General features: G+C 45.0%; 1 protein-coding gene across 1 annotated transcript in view; it reads left to right on the forward strand.

Moving 5' to 3' along the window:
* Positions 1 to 14441, forward strand: part of LOC137425674 (glutamate receptor 2-like) — a 501515-nt gene that overhangs the window by 388368 nt on the left and 98706 nt on the right. Inside the window, exons 10-11 of the mRNA XM_068114326.2 lie at positions 295 to 501; positions 5509 to 5879. Of these exons, the coding sequence (XP_067970427.1) occupies positions 295 to 501; positions 5509 to 5879 (578 nt within the window). The remainder of the gene's footprint in view (positions 1 to 294; positions 502 to 5508; positions 5880 to 14441) is intronic.

Raw genomic sequence — 14441 nt, forward strand, 5'->3', positions numbered from 1 at the left:
GGTATTATAATTGGTAATGCTTGTTTTGTGATGAGTTTTATATACACTTTACTTTTACATGTATCATTTCTATACATCCTGATAATATTTGTCTCAAAGTTACTTTATTTCTTTCTCCATGTTGTAGGTTTTTTTTTTTAAAGCAGATAAACACTCATTATAGCTAACGTTTTCTCTGGGCTTTTTACAATGTACACACATTGCTGCTCTTTTTCCCCACTTTCCACTTCTTCATCCCTCATTGTCATACATCTGCAATTCCCCTTTCGTGCACATTCCTTCCTCTCCCCACAGGATGCCCCATACGTGATGTACAAAAAGAATCATGAGTTGTACCAGGGAAACGATCAACTGGAGGGATACTGCGTGGATCTGGGCAAGGAAATTGCAAAGCACGTGGGCTTCAAGTACGAGTGGTCAATCGTGGAGGATGGGATGTATGGTGCACGAAACCCAAACACCAGGATATGGAATGGAATGGTTGGGGAACTCGTATACAATGTAAGTCGTTGATTATTATTTTGATGCTTTCCTCTGATAGTGTTGGGGTTCAGAACATGCAACGACTGTTTAGGATAGGGTTTTTTTTTGTTTTTTTGGGGGATACAAGATCGAGGCTCGTGAAAGAGCTAACAATAATCACATAAAAAGTCAAACCGATACATAAAACACAAAACAAGGGGAGTGGTAGACAAGATTGGGAGAGAGGGGGAAGGACACAAACACAACATTTGAGAGCAGGGACATCGAGAGAACCGTGGGAGGCAGAGGGCTTGGGGGGAGGTGGGAGACGTATAAAACATATGGACACTGCAAGGACTTCCAGGAAAGAAGTTGGAATTTCGAAAAAGTGTATCTGGGGTGAATTAGCGGGGGTAAAAAAGATCAAGGTTTTGGATGGGGGAAGATAAGAGATGGTGGTGAACAGCTGTTTTAAAGACCTCGAGGTAGGAGTGGGATTGAAGGGAGTGGGGGAGTTTGTTCCAGAGGTGGGAGAAAAGGGGAATGAAAGAGTGAAGGTGAGCAGAGAGCCTAGATTTTGGCAATTTAACCATAAGAGGGTTGCTGGTAGATCTTGTGTGACCTGTAGGAATATTTGGGGGACAGAGCACAGAGAGAGCTGGGGGAGCAAGGCCGGAAAGGAGTCGGTAGAAGACAGAAAGACCACCAACCTGCCTGCGGTGAGTGAGTGAAAGGCCCTTGGAGTTAGCTTCATCACAGGAGATTCCAATGATTCTGAAAGCTTTGGTTTCAACAGCGTGAAGCCGAGCTAGGTGTGAGGCAGGAGCACCGGCCCAGAGGGGGGAACAATATTCCATTGAGCTGCGGATGAAAGCCTTGTATGTGGTGAGGAGATCAGGTGTGCCAAGGAAGGACTTCGCATGATGGAGGATGCCCAGTCGGCGCCTGGCTTTGGCGGCCAGCTTGGAAATGTGGTTTTCCTAATAAAGATCATGGCAGATAGTGAGACCCAAAAGCTTGAGCGACAGAACTTCTTGGAGAGGATTGTTGAGAAAGTAGCTGGGAGCGATTTCTAGTCGGTCTTTTCGGAGAGACATAGTAAGAGTGTGAGATTTGTCAGGATTGAAAGACATGTTCTACTTGTTTGACCAGTCTGTGATTTTGTCCAGGTCTGCAGAGAGTGAGGAGGCTGCAGACTGCCGATCTGAGGGATGAGGAATGGAGCGGCAGAGAGTGGAGTCATCAGCAAAGAGAGAGAGAGGATTTTCCAGAGAGTCGGAGAGATCATTGATGAAGACCAGAAATAGCACAGGGCCCAGAACACTACCTTAGGGGAACTCCAGACAGAACAGGAGGAGGAGATGAGAGAAATCCATTCAGGGCCACACGTTGACTACGACCACAGAGGACGTCCGCAAGCCATGCGTGGAGATTTCCATGGATACCATAGGAGGAGAGTTTGGTGAGCAGAGCGGGGTTCCAGACCGTATCGAAGGCATGTGATATGTCAAGTGAGACAGCTCTGATTTCCTGTTTGGCATTGAGGACCTCCATCCATTGTTGAGACAGCAGAAGCAACATGTCCAGAGTAGAATGATCTGTTCTGAATCCAAATTGATGATCGGAGATCAAGCCATTGAGAAGAGGAAGGATTTGATATCCGAAGCAATGATGGATTCCCTGACTTTGCTGATAATTGGGAGCAGGCTGATTGGTCTGTAGTTGCAAGGACCTGTTTTTGCACCTTCTTTGTGTAAAGTGGTAATGTTTGCTGATTTCCAAGATGCTGGCAGATGACCTTCAGCAAAAGAGAGGGTGAAAAGAACAGAGAGAGGGTGAGATAGAGCGGCAGAGCAGGATTTTAGGACCCTTGGGCTGATGCCGTCTGGTCCAGTTGCAGAATCAGAGTCGAGGTGTGACGGAGACTTCTCCACCTTGTCAGGAGAGAAGGACACAGAGTCCAGGAGCAGTTGGGTTCGACTGGGTAAGGTGGGAACAGAGAGAGATGGGTTTGGGACACAAGATTTTGAGGCAAACACAGAGTTGAGGCATTCGGCTTTGTCACGTGCGGTTTCAACTGTGGAGCCATTTGAGGTAAGGGAGGGGATAGAGGGGGAACAAACACCAGAAACGGATTTGACCAGATGCCACCAGGATTTGAAGGAAGGAGACAGGTTTGAGAGTTCAATCTTGAGTGTGGAGAGATAGTGCTTCCTGGCACTCCTGAGGATAGACGCACACTTGTTTCGAGCTTGGTGGAAGGAACTGAGATTGCCTTCAGTTGGATTAGGGTTCCGGTTAGGTTTAGGGTTAGGTTTATGGTTAGGTTTAGGGTTAGCGTTATTTTTAGTGTACGACCCATCTCTGCAGTTGGGGTTAGGTTTAGGGTTAGGGTTAGGGTTAGTGCACGACCCATCTCTGCAGTTAGGGTTAGGTTTAGGGTTAGGGTTATGGTTAGTGCACGACCCATTTCTGCATTTGGGGTTAGGGTTACCTTTGTTTCCTGGGATCACCTTTTCATATCGTACAATTCACAGCTATCACTGCGTACAGCTACGTAACCCTACATAAGCGTTTACCCATTTATCAAAAAGCTTTTTTACAGCAAGTTGGGAACAAAATTGTCTAAAATTACAGGGCCACATATAAGTAGCTGTCTGGATCGGCTTGAAAGGCCATCATCGACGAAGTTCGGCTGCTGTGGTTGCTTTTAGCCTGATGGGTGTGCTGGTACATCAGGTAGTACAGGTTAAATATATCGAGGCCTACTGTTACCGGTGATCAAACTTCGGGTAAATCTTGCTCTGTGCAAATACCATTTTATATTGTACTTATATGCGTATGTCAGTTTGCAAAAAAGAAAAACTTTTCTATAGTAGGTTCCTTGACCTTCAAGTTTAATCACACCTATCTTCCATCAAATGGTCTACCCAAAAACATCAGTTTGCTTTTTATGGTTCACTCAAAAAGGGTTCTGACAAATAGAGGGTGGCTGCTACACAACTTTCTATTGCTGGGCAACTTTTTTTTTTAAATCCCAGGATAGCGACTCCAACCCAGGACCAATACATTCGCACGACCCATCTATGCATTTTTAACCTGCCCAGACTACCGCAAACATACTCTCGGGACTTCGCAGGATAACTGTCAATGCCGTCTTGAGGCGTCGTCCTGTTCAGCAACCAAGACTTGCACCGTGACACATCGGAGCACGTATGCGGAGGTAAAATCAGCACGTCCCGTTCACACGGAGGCAGTGGGCTCGTGTTATGTTCAGTGAGAAATCCAGATTTCTCCTTAAAATGCATGATATCCGTGCAGCAGTCTACATAAGATGCCATGAGCGATGTGCACCAGTCTGTTTCCAGGAAGCCATACATTTTAGACGTGGAGGTGTGGTGATGCGGCGTGGTATGGATGAAACGTTTTTCACCAACTTGATCTGTTTCCATGCAATCTGACGGCAGATTGATACATTGAGACGTTGCAGTCATCTCATCTCTTGAACACCATGGTCCAGGAATCATCTTTATGCAGGATAATGCTTTTGCTCACAAGGCCATTCAAAGAAGGAATGTTCTTGACAATGCCATATTTAATGTCAAAACACCCTGGCCTGCCATCTCTCCAGATTTAAATCCAATTGAACATCTCTGTGATATCATTGATCGTCTTGTTTGAACCTTGCCAAAACAGTGACAGACCCTTGATGAGCTGCAACAGGAGCTGATCCGGGCATGGAATGCCATTCCCTATAGGCTCAGGTTTGAGTTAGTATGCGGTCAATGTGACATCGGTGCATTGCAGTGATTGATAATGTTACTTCCTCGTTGGGTCCCTATGTGGAAACTTTTGCCACAACGCAGAATTCGATGATTCGGTCACAATTAAATGGACATGTAATTATTCAACATTTAACTCCGTTCGAGGTTTGCACTTCATCTGTTGCCCTGTTGTTGGCTTAACGGTTATGGTAGCTGGCGTAACATCTTAGGATCAAGGCTTTGCGCTGCTGCCATGCCGTTAAATAACAGCAGGTGGGTTGACTCATCCTGCCATCCCTCCGAGGTTGGCAAAATGAGTACCAGCCTATTGGAAACAGGTGCAACTGCATCAGCAGCACTCCCGTGCTCCCAGCAATGATGCAACCAACAGCCATCATATGAGTGTACACTTAACTTTAATGTGCTTGATCCTGGGAGATCTAGGAACCTAAATAAGCATGTTTGAGTCGAGAAAGAGGTCACAGTCCAGGAGAGAGATGGAGAGAGAGGTCACAGTTGGGAGAGGAAATGAAATGATACTGTGGAGGAATATTCCCTGATTCTGTATTTGGAGGAAGTCTGTTTGCCACAAATGGAGGTTGCCAAGGATACCACAGTATGGCGGCTTCCAGTCAGTGTCAAAAGCCAAGTGATATGTTCAAAAAAGTAGCCTCGACCTCTTGTTTAAGATTTAGGGCCTCGACTCTCCGTTGTTGAGAGAGAAATGGCAGCCTTAATATGCAGAGTTGAGTGACTGGGACAGAATCCAAACTGATAATTACAGATCAAGCTATTCGAGAATATTAAAAGCAATGCCATCTGTAATTATAGTTCCATTACTCGGGCGGAATCAATATCAGATGTTTAAGAAATTGAAGACCTTCTTTTATCAAGTTCCGATTCACCAAGTAAGTACTTGGCACTACAAAAAAATGGCAGATCTTTTTGAAAATGAAGGTAGATACACAGTCGCTAGATCAGGTTCATAGTACGAATACTGTTGGTACGCATACGATTGGTGAATTGATAGATGGGTTTATGGCGTGTGGGCAGATACAAAATGGACCCTTCCTATGTCGAACTTTTTTGCTTCGTCCTTTGGTATCTATGGGGTATCTTCGGGCTGTGGGAGCCATTTGGGTACCCAGATCCATCGATATGTGTGTTCAGCTTGGTAGTCACTACAGTAAGCTGTTAGACAGTGATGTTGTGCATGAAATTGAATGGAGACGATGATTTCGTTGGTGTAGCTAACTCATCGTCCGTGCACCGTGTACCACAGCGTTCAGACATCGCCATCGCACCACTTACAATCTCACTAGTACGCGAGGAAGTCATCGACTTCTCCAAACCTTTCATGAGCCTCGGGATCTCCATCATGATCAAAAAACCGCAGAAGTCCAAGCCGGGGGTGTTTTCCTTCCTCGACCCGTTGGCTTACGAGATCTGGATGTGCATCATCTTCGCCTACATCGGGGTCAGCGTCGTGCTCTTCCTCGTGAGTCGCTTCAGCCCCTACGAGTGGCAACGCGACGATGAAGCAGAGGGCGATAACGGCGGTGTGGCAGAACCACCCAACGAGTTTGGAATCTTCAACAGCTTGTGGTTTTCGCTCGGCGCCTTCATGCAGCAAGGTTGCGAGATCTCACCCAGGTCAGAACTAGTCACCTTTGTTTTTGTGTCAATTTGCTTTTGTCTGGTACCTGTTATTCTGGCACCTGTTAATCTGGGGTGGCATCTGGTACCTGTTATTCATTGGTAGCAGTGTCGACAGTCTTGGCGATCTTGGCGAGACGAGTCGAACGATTTTCCAGTACGATGTATGAATTTCTGAAAGCACTCCGGTCTCAATGATTGGGTAAAAAGTCAAGAGAAAATTGCTACTGATTCATTTTTAACTCAACTGAACTATGTCCAGCTGAGTTTTTGTCGACACCCAGTGTACGTCGTCCGTCGTCCATCTGTCGTCTGTCGTCTGTCTGTCGTCAGTAAACAATTCGACGTCTACGCTCTAAAAGTCACAAATATCGATTAAATTTGATGAAACTTGTTATGCAGCATCTTCAAGACATAAACTAGTTTGGGATTGCATTTGGGCGTTGCACGCCCAAAAATGGGCGCGGCAGGGCGGCCATATTGAAAAACATGAGATACCTTCAACGTTACTGTACCTCTTTAGCACATATAAAGTATATAGTTTGTGGTTCTATTATGCATATTCTAACCATATTGACATAGACCAGTTGAGTTCAGGTTCCCTGGAACCTGTAGTTTATTTAAGGTGATTACTTCACAGAAGCAAACCGCCAACGGCTTTCAAATTGGCCCGTGACATTGACAGCTCTCGGTTACTTCCATTTCTAACGATGCAAAATTGAATGGCACAGGAAGCGAGCAGAGCCGCTCCGAATGGTGGAAAATAGCAAATACAGCCTTATCAAGCACATCCACTTATACTTCACATCTACATTGAAAGTTTGGCCTTCTCGGGGACCAAGACCATAGCCACACGGCTTATCGTTAAGCAATGTGCTTTCGACTCATTGTTATGGCAATGCAAGAGATGTTAGTCGTATTGTAACGCAGACGATTCACAGCCTGCCATACATGGACGTGCCTGAAATCTCGATCACATTGCAAGGATCCAAAATACACAGAGACAAAACCCCCAAAAACCCATCAAATCAATTGATGATTGGCTCCTTCGATTCAATTTTATTCCATGTACACCAAATGTAATCGTCTCTCGCATTCGACTCGGTGCATCTCTCCCGCGTGTTTGATTCCATGAGTGTGATTCCATAGCCCTTTTATGAAGGCATTTCAGGTCTACGGAAGTGCTTGGCTGGTACATACGTCGAGCACATGCGGATCAAGACACTAGGAAACATCGGTGTACCTTTACATGAATTACAAGGACAATGGTAGATGATAGACAAATCATGGGCCCACAACAACTCACCCATGTTCTTGGATGCAGCAGGTAAGCTCGCCCCCCTATCACAGTCTCCTGAAACTAAAGAGATATGTTCTGCAGCATTCGTATTCACAAATATCCTTCTCACCGTGTCTCAAATATTCATCTTTTAGCATTACGAAGCATATTGCACTTATCTTTGTTTGCCAAACATTTTCTAGAAAACGTGCATAAAATATTCATAAATTGATTAGAAACAGAATTCCTATAGCAGAATTCCTATAGCACATATCATAACCACTAAACCCTAGCAAGCAGGTCCGTAACGCCATAAAAACCTTGGCTTTTCAAATACGAAAAGAATAATAATTAATTAAATTACATCAGAGGTGCAGTAAGTAAACTCGTAAACCACAGTGAACGAAGTGCGGAACATTAATGTCATGAGGATGTCAAGTCAAATAGTCAGGGGGTTTTAATCAAAGCTGGCAGTAAATGACTATCGAGTTGTTTTATATTTGTACTTGCTGCCCAACAACAATAGTATCCATGAATACAATGCATTCCTAACTGTTAGCAACAGATATAACGATGGATGAAATCAAGACGTTGATTGAGGTATGCTAACTTCCGTGGGAACCTGGGGATCTTGGGTAACCTGTTTTAGGTGTTAATCCTTCTTTGGAGCAAAAAAAACGAGTTCAATAATTCTGTTAGTTAAATTTTTTTTTTGCTCCAATGGAAGGTTAACGCCTGAAACGACAGTTTCTCCCTGCTTCCCACGATGGTTAGCGTACCTCACTCAGCGTTCTGCTGAATTTGTCCATTGTTCTACCTGTTCAGCAACACAGAATTATACTGTTCTAGCCGACGGGTCGTCCAAGTTGCCTGGTACGAATCCCAGCGAGCCACGTCAAAGCAGACGTGGTGGTCGACTGATTTTGTCTCCCCGGACCGGACCACATGTCTATTCACCACGGTACCGTGCCAGTGAGACAACCGAGCCAGTAGATATGCCGTGCTGATTCAGTGATGTGTGCCTGATCTCTAATTACGACCGAGCGGTGTCACGAGGAGCACGGCATGGCTGTGTTATGGGTGCGAAACACCATTACCCAATTGGTCCTTTAACGGATGGATGTGCACAATTGTAACCACTCAAATTCACTCGGAGACCAAATGGGTTTTAATGGAATGAAGAACACGGTGGAGGCAATATAAGCAAAGCAACAACAATCCACAAAAATAAGTGAATACACATTTAGCCCGACCATAACATACCCATGAAACAACAAACGAATGGCAAATCCTTAAGTATCTAAGCACTGAACATGCCCCATTCATTCCACGAGAGATAAACAATGCAGAGTCCAACAAGACAGAAAATACCCAGGCGATGCCTGGTAGATTTACCGCAGGATCTTGATGAGGCACTGGGCCAATGGTCTTTCTGTAGTTTGAGCCAGCCCCAGAGGTGGATTAGAAGGGGTGGGTGTGCCTGGCAGGGTAGAGCCCGATGGAGTGCAGCACTGGACGGACATTGTTCAAGCGGCGAAAATTTAATACACTCCCACACAGTTCCTCCAAGAAATGTCCCAGGCTTGTTACACCTGCTTTTATAAAGTGTGTCCCCTCCACTGTGACATATTTTGCCCCTTCCATATTAGCAAACTCTTCCCCGATCTTGGCTACATGGTCGCTGGTGATCGATGTACCCGTTTCGAGTTTACTGTCCAAACCTACGCTTGTTGGTCTAACCCGTTTCTCTAAAAATAACATAAAAGACAGATTGTCTGGAAAAAAGTATCCATATATTAAACGTCTGTAGCCTTAAATATCATTTTGTTTGGGGAGGGTTTGGAAAAAAAAACATTAAAACATTAAAAACATTAAAAGGAATAGAAAAAGGAAAAGGAAAGAGGTTTGAAGGTTTTAGACATTAAAAGGGGTTTGAAGGTTTTAGACATAAACATTGGGGAGAGTAGATTACATACGTATTTTACACATAAAAGAACGCTTATACATTGCCCTTCATAAGTGTTGGAATAGTCGATTCAAATTTGTTATGATTGCTAACAACTCAACAAATTTGGATTTGAGATCAAAACATGAATATGAGGCAAGAGTACAGAAAGTCAGCTTTTATTTCTTGGTATTGATATGGATACTAGTATAAAACCCGTCAAAAATGACGGGTTGGAACAGTTTATTTGACGGTGCAGCCACATGAGCGTGCCAAAGTCTGAAGCCTGGGCCTAGTGTCAGGTGTGCTTATATCTTCTTTATTTATTAGATATCCTACAGACGTAAATTAACACTCTGTTTACTCTGTGCACTTTGTATGTCACGTTCAGTGATGGCCACCTCACTGTGCCTTGTATTTATTGTGATTAAAAAAAAAAAACGCTTCCGTACACTGACCGTGAGGCTCAATTTGCAAGCCACCATCTACAATTCCAATGTAAGAGACATAATTACTCTTCTTTTGGGTCTTCGGAGTCCTCAGGATCTTTTGGGTCCTCTGGTTAATTTGGGACTTTTGGGTGTTCAAGCTCTTTTTGCATCCTTGGGATCTTTTGGTTCTTTTGTGTCCTCTGGGTCATTTGGGTCCTCGGGATCTTTTGGGTCATTTGAGTCTTTTCGGTCCTCTGGATCTTTGGGGTATTTTGGGTCTTTCGGGTAATTTGGGTCTTTGGGGTCCACTGGGTCTTTGGGGTCTTTAAGGGTCTTTTTGGTGTTTTGGATTGACATCCTACAGACGTAAATGAACACTCGGTTTACTCTGCGCACTCTGCACGTCACGTTCAGCGAATTTCCCCTCCATACGCCGTGTATTTATTGTAATTTAAAAAAACTACTTCCGTACACCGACCTTGAGGCTCGGTTTGCAAGCCATCGTCTACAATTCCAATGTAAGAGACATAATTACTCTTATTTTGGATCTTCAGAGTCCTAATGGTTTTTTGGGTCCTTTAGTTCATTTGGGTCTTTTGAGTGCTCAAGCTCTTTTGCATCTTTGGGATCGTCTGGTTCATTTGGGTCTTTGGGGTCTTTTAGGTAATTTGAGTTTTTTTGGGTCCTCTGCATCTTTGGGGTCCGTGGGTCTTTCCAGTAATATTGGTATTTGGGGTAATTTGGGTCTTTGGGTTCCACTGGGTCCCCAGGGTCTTTGTGGTCTTTTTGGTGTCTTGGATTGTTTGGTTCTGTGGGGTCTTTAAGGGTCTTCTGGGTATTTTGGGTCTTCAGGATATTTTTTAGTCTTCACAGTCTTTTGGGTCTTCAGGGTAATTGGTGTATTTTGGGTCTTAGGGATCTTTTGGGTCTTCATGGTCTTTTGGGTCTTAAAGGGTCTTGGGGTCTTTACAGTGTTTTGGGTCTTCGGGGTCTTTATGGGTCTTTGGGGAATTTTGGGTCTTCAGTACCTTTTGGGTATTTGTTGTATTTGTGGTCTTTAAGGGTCGTGTGGTCTTTGGGGTTTTTTGGGTCTTCGTGGTCTTTTGGGTCTTTAAGGGTATTTGGTGTAGTTTGGGTCTTTGAGGTCTTTTTGGTCTTTAAGGATTTTTGGGTGTTTTCAGTATTTTGGGTCTTTGGGGTCTTTATGGGTCTTTGGGGGAATGTGGGGTCTTCAGTGTCTTTTGGGTTTTTGTGCTCTTTTGGGTATTTAAGAGTCTTCGGGGTCTTTTGGGTCTTCGGGGTATTTTGGGTGTGTGCAGTTCATTGGGTCTTCAAGGACATTTCTGTCTTTTGGGTCTTTGTGGTCTTTTGTGTCTTTCACAGTCTACAGGGTATTTTGAGTCTTTGGGTATTTTGGGTGTTTGGTGTCTATGGGGTCTTTGTGGTCTTCTGGGTCCTTGAGGTATTTTGGGTCCTCAGAGTCTTTTGGGTATTTGGGTCTTACCAAAATTTTGGGTGTTTGTGGTCCATTGGATCTTTAGGGTCTTTCAGTCTTTTGGGTCTTTGGGGTATTTTGGGTCTTTGGGGTATTTTAGGTCTTCATGGTCTTTTGGGTCTTCGGGGTATTTTGTGTGTTTGGGGTCCATTGTGTCTTTTCAGTCTTTTGGGTCTTCATGGTATTTTGGATCTTCAAAGTCCTTGGGGTCTATTGGGTCTTCAGGGTCTTTTCAGTCTTTTGGGTCTTTGGGGCCCTTTGGGTCTTTTGGGTCTTCAGAGTCCTTGGGTTCTTCAGAGTCCTTGGGGTCTTCTGGGTCCTTGGGGTCTTCTAGGTCTTCATTATATTTTGTGTCTTTAACAGTCTACAGGGTATTTTGGGTCTTTGGGTATTTTGAGTGTTTGGGGTCCATTGGGTCCTTGGGGTATTCTGGGTCCTTGGGCTCTTTTGGGTATTTTGTGTGTTTGGGGTCCATTGTGTCTTTTCAGTCTTTTGGGTCTTCATGGTATTTTGGATCTTCAAAGTCCTTGGGGTCTTCTGAGTCCTTGGGGTCTTTTGGGTCCTCTTTGTCATTTGGGTCCTTGGGGTTGTTTGGTTCTTATGGATCCTTGGGATCTTTTGGATCCTTGGGGTATTATTGGGTCTTCAGGGTCTTTTAGGTCTTTGGGGTCCATTGGGTCTTTTCAGTCTTTTGGGTCTTTGGGGTATTTTGGGTCTTTGGGGTATTTGGTTCTTCAGAGTCCTAGGGGTCTTCTGGTCCTTGGGGTCTTCTGGGTTTTCATTATCTTTTGTGTCTTTAACAGTCTACAGGGTATTTTGGGTATTTGTTTTTTTTTGGTGTTTGGGGTCCATTGGGTCTTTGGGGTCTTCTGGGTCCTTGGGGCCTTTTGGGTCCTCAGGGTCTTTCAGGTCATTCAACCGGTGCACACACCGTCATGTTCTTTAACCCCCAACCCTCTTCCCCCCCCTGCCCCCCCCCCCCCCATTCAAATCCCTCCTAAAGCACTACTCAAAGCCTTTAAAACCTACTCTTATGAAGGGGGACAGACACACAAACCACACACACACACATACACACACACACACACACACACACACACACACACACACACACACACACACACACACACACACACACACACACACACATTGTGTTTTATATTGTAGGCATTCAGAAAGTATTCAGACCCCTTCACGTTTTTTACATTTTGTTATGTTGCAGCCTTATGCTGAAATCGTTGAAATTCATTTTTTCCCTCATCAATCTACACTCAATACCCCATAATGACAAAGAGAAAACAGGATTTTAGAAAGTTTTGCTAATTTATTAAAAATAAAAAACTGAAATATCACATTGACATAAGTATTCAGACCCTTTGCTATGACAGTTGAAATTTACCTCAGGTGCCTCCCATTTCTCTACATCATCTTTGAGATGTTTCTACACCATGATTGGAGTCCACCTGTGGTAAATTCATTTGATTGGACATGATTTGGAAAGGCACACACCTGTCTTTATAAGGTCTCACAACTGACAATGCATAACAGAGCAAAAACCAAGCCATGAGGTCGAAGGAACTGCCTGCAGAGCTCAGAGACAGGATTGTGTCGAGGCACAGATCTGGGGAAGCCTACAGAAAAGTTTCTGCTGCATTGAAGGTTCCCAAGAGTACAGGGGCCTCCATAATTCTTAAATGGAAGAAGTTTGGAACAACCAGGACTCTTCCTAGAGCTGGGCGCCTGGCCAAACTGAGCAATCGGGGGAGAAGGGCCTTGGTAAGAGAGGTGACCAAGGACCCGATGGTCACTCTGGCTGAGCTCCAGAGATCCTGTGTGGAGATGGGAGAAACTTCCAGAAGGACAACCATCACTGCAACACTCCACCGATCTGGGATTTATGGCAGAGTGGCCAGACGGAAGCCAAACAGTTCAATCTTGGTTTCATCAGACCACAGAATCTTGTTTCTCACAGTCTGAGAGTCCTTTAGGTGCTTTTTTGCAAACTCCAAGCAGGCTTTCATGTGTCTTTCACTGAGGAGAAGCTTCCGTCTGGCCACTCTGCCATAAAGCCAGATCGGATCGAGAAACTTTTTTTTTTTTTTTTTTTTTTTTTTTTTTTTGTATACAAGATCGAGGCTCGTGAAAGAGCGAACATTAATCACACAGAAAGACAAACCGACACATAAAACATATAACATCGGGAGCGGTAGACAAGATGGGGAGAGAGGGGGAAGGACACAAACACAACATTTGAGAGCAGGGACCGAGAGACATGGAGACATCGAGAGATCTGAGAGAGGGCGAGGGCTTTGGGGGGGGGGGCATGGGAAGGGGGCGGTGGGAGAGGTATAAAACATATGGACACTGCCAGGACTTCCAGGAAAGAAGTTGGAATTTCAAACAAGGTGGATCTGGGGTGAATTAGCGGGGGTAGAAAAGATCAAGGTTTTGGATGGGGGAAGATAAGAGATGGTGGTGAACAGCTGTTTTAAAGACCTGGAGGGAGGAGTGGGATTGAAGGGAGTGAGGGAGTTTGTTCCAGAGGCGGGAGAAAAGAGGAATGAAAGAGTGAAGGTGAGCAGAGAGCCGAGATTTCGGCAGTTTAACCATCAGAGGGTTGCTGGCAGATCTTGTGCGACCTGTAGGAATATTTGGGGGACAGAGCACAGAGAGAGCTGGGGGTGCAAGGCCGGAGAGGAGTCGGTAGAAGACAGAAAGACCACCTACCTGCCTGCGGTGAGTGAGTGAAAGGCCCTCAGAGATAGCTTCATCGCGGGAGATTCCAATAATTCTGAAAGCTTTGGTTTCAACAGCGTGAAGCCGAACTAGGTGTGAGGCAGGAGCACCGGCCCATAGGGGAGAACAGTATTCCATTGAGCTGCGGATGAAAGCCTTGTATGTGGTGAGGAGCTCAGGTGTGCCGAGGAAGGACTTCGCACGACGGAGGATGCCCAGTCGGCGACTGGCTTTGGAGGCCAGCTTGGAAATGTGGTTTTCCCAAGAAAGATCATGGCAGATGGTGAGACCCAAAATCTTGAGCGACAGAACTTCTTGGAGAGGATTGTTGAGAAAGTAGATGGGAGGGTTGTCCAGTCGATCTTTTCGGAGAGACATAGTAAGAGTGTGAGATTTGTCAGGATTGAAAGACATGTTCCACTTGTTTGACCAGTCTGTGATTTTGTCCAGGTCTTCAGAGAGTGAGGAGGCAGCAGACTGCCGATCTGAGGGAAGAGGAATGGAGCGGTAGAGAGTGGAGTCATCAGCAAAGAGATAGAGAGGATTTTCGAGAGAGTCAGAGAGATCATTGATGAAGACCAGAAAAAGCACGGGGCGCAGAACACTGCCTTGGGGAACTCCAGCCTGAACAGGAAGAGGAGATGAGAGAAACCCATTCAGGGCCACACGTTGA

Source organism: Myxine glutinosa, chromosome 4, assembly GCF_964187855.1.
Source record: "Myxine glutinosa chromosome 4, kmMyxGlut1.1, whole genome shotgun sequence".
In the NCBI taxonomy this organism is placed as follows: domain Eukaryota; kingdom Metazoa; phylum Chordata; class Myxini; order Myxiniformes; family Myxinidae; genus Myxine; species Myxine glutinosa.